A 14,509-nucleotide genomic window follows, 5' to 3' on the forward strand; every position below is an offset into this window, starting at 1 on the left:
GATCTTCGCCAAAGTTGTTGCTGGGAAGATTTCACATGTGAAGAGTTTGTTCACTTTTCCATAGATTATTATTTCGAGCAGTTAGAGGACTGAACACAAAAGCTTTGCCTTTTTCATAGTAATTTTTATATAAACTTCAAATTGCGTGTGCACAACCAAATTTCTTCCAAATCACTTCAAATTTTGGGAGAATGGTTTTTATCATAATTGACACCGTTTAAGCACAGGGGAGCAAAAATTTTAAAATTTGCATCAGTCTAATGAGTATGCACAATAAGAATAATTTCAGGATTGTAAGCAGTAAACGGATACCTAGATAGAATAGCTTCGAAAGGGGTGCTCAAAATATAATATTTCTGGTCAGGGAAGTATTATCATCGAGGGTAAGTAAAATATTTCCATTATTAACTCCTAGATTACACAAACAAATGAACTAATAATATCAAATATTTTTATATAAATCAGCATCGTCAATCAGTGCAAAAACAGATAAAGTTTGTAAAGTTATCACCATCAATTGAATTGCGCTCTTTATACCCAACTAACAATTCAGTGCCACAAATAAGCATGCATGCTTAATTATTGTTTAATAATGGTAATGACAGTTGAATAAAAATGTTGCCCTATAGCAAGCTGAGAAGATGCTTTTCAAATACAAACTTAGGTCATTGTTCAGCGTTATGCATTGAAAGGAACAAAAGTTGAATCACCACTTATTAAACGTTTCCAATGATTCTCATTCGACTAGTCAAGATTGTTTTACTAATGAGCTGAACAAGACATGTTTTCCCCAATTAAAAAGCCAGTATTCCACCAAACAAATGTATATGTATAAAGGGATATTCAGAAGACGAACTAACGTTTTATTTGCTTCGCACTTCAGCTATTTCCACATGTTGAACATAAACATGATTAAGAGCTGAATAAGTATTTTATAAAACCCTAATTCAGCTTCAGTATATTATAAGAACAGTTGATCCAATTGAGGCCAAAATAACGACTAACAAACACATTGTTCAGCAATAAATAAGCCTTGCAAAAGAGCTCACACTATAGCTAAATTTCATAAAATGGACAAAATACCCGAATTTCGTGTTGAGTTCCGTATGCATTCCAAAGCTCATAACTTATGCTTTCTCAAAACTTTTTTAATAGCTGTTCAGAAAATAAACATAGTCAGCCTTCAGAAATATAGGATTATTTTGGAAAAAAAAATCAGTCAAGTATTCGGAGTAGGAGCGAAAAACTTACAAACAAAGCGTGTTATTGACTTGATTGGCATACGAGAAAAAAGATCTGAATCCAATATCAAAATTTCGTTCTTGGAGCTTCTGGACCATGAAAAATTTGATGTTCGCAGATCTGATAAATAGCTCGCAGCTATTGGTCATATCTTATATATGGCATGACAATTTTGTTAATTTTAGATATCATTTCCAGATCTTTTATATCATATATCTATCAAGTTAATATCACTTTAAGCTATCCATATTATAGTTTGCTATTGCAAAGCTTTTCTGGCCTGCTCGGGATGTTGTTCCATACAAGAAAAGTGGAAATTTCTTTGACAGAATTGATTAAATAAATTTCTATAGCGAGCTACTTTTGAAATAACATTTCTTCACAACTGAATAAATACTGAGATCTAAAAAAAAGATTCACTTGGCCGCGCATCATGATATTCGAATATTTTTCCCTTCAGGTACGTAGTTCTCAGAACCCTACAAATGATTTAAACATATTCATACAGAGAATTATTTCTTTAATGCTCAATAGGTTTATGAAAAACACGAATCAGTAAAATAATCAATTATTAAATATATAATTTATAAAACAAAATTATTTAAATTTAAGTAAATGAATCATACAAATTGAAGTTTTGAACAAACTAAAACTTATTATGAAATAAGATCAATAATTTCGGTCTCATTTCACTTTGTGTAAATAAACATTATTGTCGACCATTATTGACATTAATTGTCTCAATGTGCGCTAAAAATAGCCGACTGAACTCAGCTTGGATCAGCACTAAACAGCAATTGAATAATATTCTTGTTCAGCTGTTAATTAGCGTACCATGTTTTGATTAGACGTTGTCGAATAGAAGCTCAAACATGATCAATATTCAGCTATGAGAGGTTTATATTTTGCACTGGACAGTTTATTCATCAATTCTAGGATGGCGCAGATGGCAAGGCATACCGCTGATGATTGGAAGGTCTCGAGTTCGAATCCAGTATCCAGGTGATTTTTAAATATGGTTGTTGATCATGATTCTTGTGTACACTACATTAAGGTGCCTAGAAAAACAAATTTTTGTTTTTTATTCGTTTTTAATTATTTTTGGACAAGCCCCATAAAAGCTGAACTACATGCTTGTAAAACGTTTTTAAAGCGGAAACATAAAGTTGGTATTCAACGACATGCTTTAAAGTTTCTCCATATTTGTGTGAACAACGCCTGAACAAAGGTTGGCTATGAAAATTATTAAAATGTTATAAAACATGATGCTGAATAAAACTGCCATAATGGTGTTTGTTGAATGAGTGAATGTTAGTTGGGTAGTAATGTTCAATCAATATCAAAATCTCCTAAAGCGTCGCATCGTGCCATCAGCAGCCCTTAGCATCACTCTCATATTGAGTGATTCCAAGCAACAACACCAAAATTTGGTAAATTTTTTAATTCATTTTTTTCTATTGAGCTGAAACTTTGCACAGTTTTCCAGTTCCATCTAAATCGTCATTTTCCGATATCAAATCTTCAAGTGGAGTCACGACTAACTTTTCAAAAGGGTGTATGTGAAAATGGTTCAAAAATATTCAAAAAGCTGCACAGCAAAAACGGTTCGTTCGATTGTTAGACAACTAAAGAAACAAAGTTAGTCAACTAAATAAAGATTTAAAAAAAAAATACACACAGTAAAAAAAAAAATTTTTTTTGCATTAAAAAACATAATTTTTGACACAAAAACTCAAATATCTCAAAACCCTATCGGAATACCAACGTAATTTTTTGAGGGAAAACGGTCCATTATATTAGCTATCTACCATAAAAATTTGGTGATGGTAAACCAATAAACAAAAAAGTTATGACATTTCAAACATGTCACAATTTTCACATCTAGTTTCGGTGTAAATTATTACGGGAACCGCAGTTTGTTGCTGATTTTATTGTTAAGGGCCTTGCGTGAATTAAACAAGTCGTTTTCATGTATTCATTAGTATTATGTATATTATATGTATAAATATTATGTATATGTATAAATATTATATGTATATGTATATATGTATAAATTAAAATGAATTAACAGATTACACGAAAATAATTTTTTTTTTTACCAGGATATTTTTTTTAGAGTATGATCGATGAGTTTCTAAATGTTATATATAAACTTTAAAAGTTTTGGATTTGGGTATGCGTTATGAGATCATGAAAACATTTTATTAATACTTATTTATTTATTTATTGTTATTCAATTTTTTTACAATATCGAACACTTTTGCATCATTATCAGTACAGTTCGAGTATAGTTTTGCTTTAATTTTATTTTCTGACAATGGAATGAAACAGTGAAATTTTTGGGTTCCTTGGATCGTTTTCGCGTTATTATATTGCTCGCTGAGCTCTGATGCCGTTAATTCGTACTCTTCAGTAGTAGTAAAACAAAATGATAATTTTGTTAAATCTTCTTCTTTTCTGCGATTCGCCCAATCAAATAGTTCTTTTGCAGTTTTAATTGGATGCTCACGTTCTTTGGCTAAACTTGCTCTTGTGGCCATGCGCTTTATGGTTCCTCCAATAGCATCACAAGGACCTTTGCCATGTGACGTAGCAAAGAAATGCCATTCTGCATCAATTCCGTACTTTGATTTAAATTGACATAGGCTCGAAAAATTCTTACGGTTTTTGTACTGCAATGCTGCTCCATCAGACATGAAATATATCTTTCTGATTTCTTTATCCTTACCAACGCGTAAAAAGTTAATCATTTTGGCAATGAACAAATTTACAGATACTGAGTCGTGTCTTAAATCTTCGGAAATTACAATAAAACTAAAATGTTCAATTTGCGTACTTCCATTGAAATAAATAACGAATGGATGAATTGTAGCTTGTTGTACGTTCCAGTGATGGGACTGCATTTCATCTTGCAATACAAAGCTAACTGAAAACTATATTTTCAGAAAAATCACAAATGACTAAAAATTCACCATCTTGTAATGTATTTTTCGTATTTTTTAAAAAGCGGGATTGCTCTGTTTTAATAAAGTCGTGAGGAATTGAACTTTCTAATTTCAAGCAAAAAAATGACACAAACTCATCTACAGGTTTTACAATAGTTTCTAGGTCACACCTATCCGTGGTCACCCATTGCTCAAATGATAACTGATCAATATAATTTTCTTCAAACTCAGCGAATAAAGTATTTTCCAATGATGAAGAATCTGGACAATCCGAACAAGATCGTAGATAGCAATTTGATGTTGTATTTTCACACAAAAGACTGCCAGTTAACATTTTAATATCCTTTGATAAATTGATTCTTTTCAAACTATGTAAGATTATGTTAATATTTTCGTGTGTTGTGCACACACAAACATTATGTGTTCCTGAATTGGATAGAAGCTTGCATTGCCTTGGACGAAGGCTTGCAAATGAGGAAAAACCTACCTTAATATTTTCGTTAATTTCCTTGAAGCGTGTAAGCGTTTTTGGATTGCTTGACGCTTTCCATCTTTTTTTAAAGATACATAATCTTTTTGGCCAGGCATAGCTCTACTTACTTCATCGTCTTCAAAATATTGAATTATTTTTTCTTTTGTCTCATCTGTTAATGAAGTACTCGACCTAGCATTTTTGGTTGCAAGACAGTTATTTTTGAATTGTTTTGCCTCTTTTGCTGTATTTCTATTGGTTTTGAACTCATCAATGGCGTCTTGAGTAGACCACGAGCTTGGCAGCATCGACAAAATCAATAATTTTTCTTTCCTTGTCGTGGCTAGATTCGAGAACCTTTCCTTCATATTCATAATTACCTCATCGTAGTCTGTATTTTCCACATCCTCAGGTCCTAATTTGAAGAGGTTTCTTCGTAGAGCTTCGTTGATTTCACGGTATTTTTTCTCGGGATAATTGACGTAACCCATCTTCGTCCATTTAATCGGAGTCACTTTTATCCCAGCTATCCCTTCGTTGAAGCGTTCGATGTTGACCTTCTGGATGCACTCATCTTCTGATTGATTTGTTGAAACAGATGTCGCTGATGGTATCGTGGCAAGACCGATCCACCGATGATGTACAGATTGCCCGTTTGTCAACGTTTAAACGGCAGGACGTACAAATGCGTAAATTTGTATTCAATGTAGACATTGGAGCATAACCAGCCGCTTTCAGTTTATCTATGGTGCTTTCGGTGAGATTTCGTAGCTCTTTCGAACACTTTTTTTCTGCAAACGGCCTGCAACAGTTGAGAAAGCGACTACTCATGTTGCTCGTTAGATTTTAATAAACAAAATCACTTTTAAGTTTTTACTGACTAGTTTGGTGTCGTTTGCTTGACTGAAGAAAAATTTTACAATTAAATCTTTTATAACCATAGTGGTAGTATATTTTTAGCTTTTTCGTGAGTATGTTCATGGTATGTACCTATCATGTTTTTGATGTTGTTGAAGTTACTCGCTTTCTCCCAAATATGATTAACAAAGTCTATTCTCTACCAAGGCGGGTCTATACCCAGGTGTAATCAGATTTTAACTTTGTGGAGAAAACCAGCGCCGAGAAAACCGACCTGCTTTACGTATACTAGATCACCTGGGTATAGACCCGCCTTGTTCTCTACGAGGTAAACTTTTTGCAGGTAAACTAGTCGTAAACCTGTATAGAAAACTTTTTTTGTAGACAATATTAGATTTTGTATAGGTTTCTTTTATCAAAATGTTTCAACACTATTGAGAGAATTTTTCTTCAGTTACGTACAAAAAAAATATGACACTATCAATACTTTAGATCACAACACTGGATCGCGTCTAACTTTCTAATAGATGCTATAATAGTTATGAATAATTAAATAAAATATCATGAAAACAACTTGTTAACCTCATGTGGTACCCTTAACAAAAAAATCGGCAACAAACTGCGGTCCTAAAAAAAAATTAACAATGAAAAAAAAAAAAAATTTTTTTTCACTAAGTGTCAAATTTGTGAAATATTTGAAATGTCATAACTTTTTTGTTTATTGGCTTACCATCACCAAATTTTTATGGTAGATAGCTAATATAATGGACCGTTTCCCTCAAAAAATTACGTTGGTATTCCGATAGGGTTTTGAGATATTTGAGTTTTTGTGACAAAAATGATGTTTTTTAATGCAAAAAAAAAAAAATTACTGTGTGTATTTTTTTTTTGGAATCTTTATTTAGTTGTCTAACTTTGTTTCTTTAGTTGTCTAACAATCGAACGAACCGTTTTTGCTGTGCAGCTTTTTGAATATTTTTGAACCATTTTCACATACACCCTATTGAAAAGTTAGTCGTGACTCAACTTGAAGATTTGATATTGGAAAATGACGATTTAGATAGAACTGAAAAACTGTGCAAAGTTTCAGATTTTTTTGAAATGGTCGATCAGAATCGACTTGCATGCCTCCGTGGAATCCCTCTATTGTTATTATTTTGTTGTTAATAAATTTCCAGAAAGCGATCAGCTTATTCTTTCTTACTTGTACACGGGTAGAAATCAGAATCCAAAAACAAGATTATGACTCATGATATCATGATTCCAGCGTGTTTTCGTCTTATGAAAACACACCATGATTTGGACTCATGATATCATGAGTCAGATTGCCGTAACGCAACACACGCGTTAGGTTTTTGTAGCTGATTGCTCGGAATCATGATTCAAATGCCAAAAATGCTGAGTCGCGCATCCGTTTATGATCGACAAAATAAAAAAAAAAGTTTGTTTGCGCTCACACTGCAGTCGTCATCATCGCTATCGTGTGTAGAAGTAACCATTCAACGCACTACCAATTATTCGGTTCCCGACGATGATGAATACCTTCAACGCATCGTCAGCCCAACGCAACGATAAGCATCATCCAACATGCAGCTGCGCGCATGTTTCTTCTGTGTAACGTTTTTCGTCTCCGTACTGTGTCACCTATAAAAGGCGACAGTATTTTTGTATGCTCGGTATACAGTTTCTCTCCATCCCCACCGAGTAGGCACGCTGCCTCTCGGTGGTAATAAAATCAATTAGTAAAGTTGAACCAGCTATTCTTTTCGTCGTCGTCCCCGCTACCATTCCACACAACGTAGGGCTCCATCTCCAATCAAACATTGGTGTGCCGTGACCAGGATTCGCGGCCCATTCCTTCCCCGGTGAAACAAGTTAAAATAGCATACATTGAGATTCGAGTCAAGAACCTTCCGATTGTAAGCCACGTACTCTACCACTCAACCGCTTCGTTATCTTGAATAAAGAGTGATCGATCCGAATGAAATGAAGCAAAGTGCGCCGCTTAGTGTTTTCACACTGGATGTTACGCTTATGAGGAATCATGATTATGACTCCAGGAACCATGATTTGTGATCCTGATATTATGACCTAACCAATTTATGAATTTCATGATTTGTAAATCATGGTGTGGGGATCAGATTTTTATCCGTGTACAAATTTTGAATAACCGTTTGATTTTGGTACGGTGTTAAAATTAATGTTGCCTTAATCGAACCGTAAAACGAACCGTGCCAAAATCGAACGGGTATTGTTCAATAATTATATTTTCTTTGAAACAGGTTTATTGGAAGGTTTTATTACTTTAAGTAACCTTCCTTAAATTTACAAATCCTTCTTCTCTCATTCCCACAGAAAAAAGCAACACTCAAGTGGACGCAAAAGTCGCCACCATAAGAAGAAATTGTCCGAAGATAACGTCTACGATAGCGAGGAGGACATTCATGACAACGACCACCACCACCATGATGATGACGATGATGATGCCATTGCCGATAATGGTATAGTTGACAAGGCCAAAGGACGAAACCAACAGCAGCAGCATGATAGCGATGAAAACGAAACAAGCGAGTTTGAAATCATCCACGAGAAAAGCCGTGACAAGAGGCCCAAGCGACATCGGCGAGGATCTGCGTCGAGTGCTGCGTCTACATCTGGATCCTACGAGTAGAAGGGAGATTTGAGGAAACGGAGTCTTAGAAGTTGAATTGAGGTGAAATGATTTTTTTTTGTAAAAAACTGTCTTGGGTTTATATAGTTTTCTTTTCAGTTTTATCCCGATGGGAGATACCGTTTGTAACTTGGAACGGAAGTCGGACAGTAATGACGACGACGATGATGGTGAAGAAGGCTCTTGTTTAGATGAGGAGCAGCAGTAACAGTTTTTGTTCAAGCAAGGACCGACAGAATCCGGAAGTGCCGTTGGAAAGCATATTATTGCCGTCAGAAGTTGCGTCAAGATGTTCTTTTTGAAGAGAAGCGACCATTGGGGTAGCTAGGGTTCGTTTTCTGGAAGTAGGTCACCCAATTCACCCTCTTCTTGGTTTCTACGCCAATGGAAGCGAACGGCAGTGGGATGATGAGTTTTGTGGATTCGTAGGTTTGTTTCGGATGTTTCGCTGCTTGCTAAATAAATTTGTATATCCGTTGAACGAAGCGGATAGAATTTGACGACGCTGGAGGGTTGCATGGCAGCGTGGACGTGCATTTTAATTAACACTAGGATCAAAAACTATTGGTAATTTGAAATGATGAACCAGACTAATTATAGCTTAATTAAGCGTTGGAATTGTTTGTAAGAAGAAAAAATTCAATAAAAACGATGTTTATTACCCGAGAATAAGAGGCACCTGCATTATTATATCCATTAGATATCAAACCCATTAGTGCAACCCACAAGTCAATTGAGTTTAAACTATTTGTAATTTACGATCAGAGCATTCATTTATAAACATTAATTAGCATGCATTAGCCTGGTATGGCTCACTTCATCATAAATTCAAATCGAGCTTTCCCTACAACTGACAGGATGTCATACACAGACAATGTGCCTTGCCCTCCTAGTTCGACCAATACCTATATGGTCTGGCTTGGGCTTTGCTGCTGATGTTGCTGGTAAAACAGAATGCTTGACCTGGGCAGGATTGTCACCTGTCAATTACACCACGATATTGGGTTTCACATCATTGTAATTTCTCCACGCATTTGAGCTGATATTGATATGGTCCGTTTTGCTGTCCTGGTGAGCTGCCTCCGTTGTGGAATGCCATGGCCAGATACGAAGTTGCTTGCGTTCACTGAAGTTAATCATGGTAGGTCAAGTTGAATGGCATTGTTTCACATGTAAAATGCGATATTTCATTTGAAATATGCAAGTATTTTGTAAACACATGATAATATGATTATGAATTATATATTCGAATTCGATCAGGGTGGGGCAAAGGGTATGCATCACGCACAGTCCTCTCGTTGATTTTGCGCGCGTCTAAACAGAGTCTTACCTTGGTGGGCTTGATCACGTGAACGCAGTTCAAAGACCAGTCTGAACTACTGCGTTCAATGATTCCCACATCAAGTAGTCTCTTCAGTTCTACTGCCACCAACTCCTGTGTTTTCGGGGACATAACGTAAGGGAATTGTCTTACTGGGGGTTGGGAACTCATTGAGTCTCAACCCCTGATCGTCGCCACTGTACTTAGAGATATTCCATTTGGAAACCGGCAGAGTATGACGAGGTTGGAGTATCGAGTACTGAGCACGTGAAAAGGGATTTCGCAAAGGTTGTGCGTGATGAGGTGGGGGTGGATTTTGTGGCGATTGCGAATGCTGAGGTGGATGAGAATTTGAAAACGTATTGACTGGAGGCATGGTGTACGTTTGATTTTGGGTAGTAAGTGGCGGAATGTGATTGAAAGTTGCTGTTGTTGGTAGTGGATCGGATAGTGCATTGGAACTAGAGGGTCTTGTTTCCCGGACTCAAAAAATCCCAGGATTCGGGATATTATTTTTAAAAATCCCGGAATTTCCCGGGATCCCGGGATAAAAATCAAATGCTTCCAAAACGACTATAGAACGTCCGGAGCGGGTATTGAAGCAATGTTCAGTTTTATAGAGCAGTTCAATATAGAACCTGTTTTTGAAGCTTAAGTTGAAACATAATAGAGATTTCATTCATCAATTTTTCACTTATCTGCAGTTGAAGTAAAAGGGCATTTATTAAAAAAAAATCAAACGTGATGCATAAAGTATAGATACCAATCACTCTTAAATGTTACCAAATCTTCAAATCTACTCTCATGACTTATTTACATTCTTGTGTCATATGGAATTTTCATGCTTTTAAATTATTGGCATTACAACCACAGGTATGTGAGTCCTGGAAAAGTGTAAAGTACACCGAGCAAACTGTAACGGTTACAAGAAGATAAAATGGCATTAATAACATTATGAAAAATTCAACCATTAAAGCATTTGTTGACAAATGGAACAAATCGTGGAGAAACCTGCTGTAGTTTATTGAAAATTATGTAGCTTACACACCAGAAAAAAAGAGTTTAATCAGTTGCCTCGAACCTCAATAAAAACGCTTATTGAGTAAGCTAAATGCAATAACTGAAATACATGCTTGCATCAACAGTCACCAGAATAACATGCAGCTTGTTATGTGCCATTATTAGAGAACAATACAACAGTATTTTTTAGTTCAAAATGCAATTTCGGGAAATCCCGGGATTTTCGTAAATATCCCGGGATTCGGGATTTTTTAGATCCCGGGATTTCCAGGTTTTTTTCCCGGGATTCCCAAGACAAGACCCTCTAATTGGAACGATTATCCAAACGATTAACAGGGGGAAAGTTGCGGTTACTGCTTGCAGTGTGGAATGGATTTTGAGTGGAATGATGAGAAAAGCTATTGTAATCTTGTTGAGATTCTTAATTAGGGTTCCAACGAACTTCAGGGGTGAATGCTTCGCAAGGATCTGTTTGGACTGCGACTTCTACTCCTGCGTTACGTACAAATAGTTCCTGCTCCAGACCTACAAGCCGTGCTTCTAAAGCATGAATCCAATCCAGCTCACTTTGGCTAAAATTTAGCATTCACGTGGACGCTTCCGGAGCCTGTTGCTCTGGAGTAGCATCTTCTTGGTTTTGTTGGGTTCTAATTCGGTTATCTATTGGACTATCCTCATCGACTGGAACAACAGTAGTCTGTTCTGTAGTCTGTCTCTGAATCGTTTCCTCTTGACCAAATGAAACAAATTGCTGCTCTAATTCCCCTACAATTTCGACTAGCAAACCCTGCATACAACCGTGTAGATTTGGCGAACAACAGTCTCACGATCTTGGCCCCGTATTGTATCAAACGATGCTGTAATACATGTTTTTTCTGCTCATCCTTTTCAGTCTCCATCTGACATCTCAATTCGGTACAGCGTTTAGAGCAAATATCCAGATCTTTTGTAGGATCGCTGGAAATATGAAAAGGATCTAAGTTTTTCCCTTCTCCCTCAGCTTTCAGTCGATCTCTCAAAAATTTACGCTTTCTTGCGATATCCATATCGCGAGTGATAATGACATTACGAGCAGCCAACTCGTTATGAAGTTCATCCTCCGTTAGGTAATCAACTCTCATTGAATGATACCATCTTATCAGAAGTATGCTTGCCTGATCGTAGAACAGCTGAGATTTAGCCATTTTGATTTAATAAATACGAAAACCCAGTAAACAAAAATAATAAATCAATGCAAAAATATATGAAACTAATTTTGCATTAAATTTAAGAAAACTGGTAATAGGCATACACAAAATGAATCGAAAAAAAAACCTACGAATTTCTAGCCTCAACAGCTTGCGAGAGATTGAACATAATTGTACTCTTAATTGAATTTTAGTAACTTGTGGAGTCGATATAGGTATTTTCAGTTGACTGTTTCTAGTTTCTGACCAGCTTCAACCCAATAGCAAACAGTATCGTCGTGTGGTTTTATCATCATCCGCAAAGCTTTGAAATTCACTCTGAAATCTTTTAACTAAAACACAACTTTTACTATTTTGAATCTCCCTAATGACCACGCGTGAATTGGAATTAATGGAAATTAATGGCAATCTCTCCCCGAAACCAAATAAAAAAGGAACTTTGACGTTGGGCATTAATTGTGACTATCTGAATTCCTCGGGGTCTGAAAGACCTTTCGCTAAGCCCCAGGACACTGGTCAAACCAACGGTGTCCACCTAGGGTGGGCATAACATGAGCCTCTTTAGAGCGATAGTCGAGTTTTTTATAGGGTCGTTATGATGCTGTTCGGATCCCGGAAGAGATTGGTTAATTTCTGTAAACTACTTCCCGCTTGGTTGGTTGGGCAAAATGATTTACATTGGAACTTTGGGAATACAAGCGAATTTTAAGAACGGAGTGTAATATTTTAATTAAATAATTCTAGTCAATTTAGCTCAGACAAAATAAACAAATGTATCGTATATTATATACATGAATATTTTCTAAAGAGGCTATAAATTTCTATTTTTAGGTGGCATTTATTAAGAGTGCAAGAGTTTAATTTAAGGTACCTGGCATACATTTAGGACCACCCTATACTCATCTTCGTTGCGACCGTTCGATGAACACACGTTGGTCGACATTCGGCTACTGGCTGCAGGGGTGATCATTGGGCGGCGGCGGCAATAGTGGCAACGGCGACGAGGGGCTTATTCTGCGGCGGGCAACGGGGTCTTGTCTTCACTTGATCGATTTCTTCGTTCCCACTTATAGGGTAAGGAAACCACATGTGACACTAAGGCCGAAATGTAGCGAGTGGCCAATGTTCCGTAGGACCAGGGAGCGGTACTATTTCGCGCGCGCATTTTCACTGTGGTCTAATCCGAGCGAGAAACCCCAGAGCTGGCGATGATGTGCTTTTTCAACGTTTACCATTAGCACAACCATCGCCGCCAGCTCGGACCACTCTTCACAGTTACCGTCTATTGTTCGCACCACGCTCACTCGAATTTATATTTTGTACGATTTTTGACCTAGCTGGCTTGACTCAATCAGAATCTAACGTTCAGTTTTCTTCACTTTTGGGGTACCTTTTCTTCTGATTGTTCGTGGTGCAGCCACTATTTTAATTTTAAGTGATTTTAGTTTGTTGTGGTGTTTTTGCTGTTGTATTTATAGAGATCACTTTCACTTTTGGTTTTTATTTTAGTTTGTAGGTTTTAATTTTAACTTTTGGACAAACTTTTACAAACTCACGGAACTACGAATCGCATATGGACGGGCTAATTCGCGGGTGTCACTATTCTTTCACTCCTCTGGAGCAGGAAAACTAAGAGAACGACCCTTTTATTGTAAGGCCTTTTATACTATTCCTGCTAGCTCCAATCCGATTGCCCATTGCCTCCAACTTCATTATTCCGGTGGCTAGACGTTGCGTTTTACGGTGTAAAGTTTTTAGTACAATGGAGGGGTTTTGGTTGGCGTTCGCTCTCAATTTTAAATTTAAAATTTAATTATTTTATTTTAATATTTTTTTACTAGATTACATGCAAAATCTGTACATTTTTATAACCTAAGTGCTTGTTTTCCGTATATTTATTAAGAAATTGTATAAAAAAACTGTATATTGTAAACTTTTAATTGAAAGCAGAAGTGGAATAAATAATTATAATGAAAAATCATGTAAATAAATAATATAAATAAATAATGTAAATAAATATTTCCTATAAATTTCACATGAACACCAACCAGGAGGTAAACAAACAAGTGTTTTAATTTAATGACAAATATGGACTCAAACGTCATCTTTTCATTTGCACGCTTGTTTATTTACACCCTAAAGCTACTATACACCAAATAAACATACTTCAAACATAGAAACATGGAACACGAATATTCATTTAGTGTATAGACATTTATTTTTTTATTTTTTTTTGTTAGTAGACGAGCACATACAAATATTTACAATATTTTGCGTGGTCTGAACTAAACTGGCCCAAAAACCAATGGGTTTAATTGTAACCTTAAAATGGCGGGTTACAAGATGTTCACTGTATCATCAGAAAGTATTTATTTTGACAAAAAATCGAAATTTTGAAAATCGACCAAAAGTTGTTCTTAGAAAAACTTTTTTATTAAAAATTTCTCCATCATGAAACTTTGTCCCAAACATCTGTGAAAATTAAAAAAATAAAATAAAAATGGGGTTTTTGTGTAATTTAAAATATAAGTTTTATGTTTGATTTTTTTTATGAAAATAAATAAAATATTTTTTCAGTGTATATTTTTTTCTTATAGTCCAAACGGTTCACTACAACTTCTTTGTAAAACATGTTTCTCTAAAATCAACAGTTTCGGAGCTAGGATTTTTCAAATAAGTTGCATGCAAAAATTCATAGGCCATTTTCAAAAGTTTCACTTGAGCCAAATGATCGATTTTTCTATGGAAAAAACTTATTCTACCATACTAAAACATGTACCAAATTTAATCCAA

General features: G+C 35.8%; 1 protein-coding gene across 1 annotated transcript in view; it reads left to right on the forward strand.

Annotated features, from left to right (window-relative positions):
- Positions 1 to 8,854, forward strand: part of LOC5565475 (uncharacterized protein DDB_G0283697) — a 29,457-nt gene extending 20,603 nt beyond the window's left edge. Inside the window, exons 5-6 of the mRNA XM_021853020.1 lie at positions 7,873 to 8,230; positions 8,288 to 8,854. Of these exons, the coding sequence (XP_021708712.1) occupies positions 7,873 to 8,188 (316 nt within the window). The 3' untranslated portion in view covers positions 8,189 to 8,230; positions 8,288 to 8,854. The remainder of the gene's footprint in view (positions 1 to 7,872; positions 8,231 to 8,287) is intronic.
- Positions 8,855 to 14,509: the final 5,655 nt, after the last annotated feature.

The sequence above is a fragment of the Aedes aegypti genome, chromosome 3, assembly GCF_002204515.2.
Source record: "Aedes aegypti strain LVP_AGWG chromosome 3, AaegL5.0 Primary Assembly, whole genome shotgun sequence".
Taxonomy (NCBI): domain Eukaryota; kingdom Metazoa; phylum Arthropoda; class Insecta; order Diptera; family Culicidae; genus Aedes; species Aedes aegypti.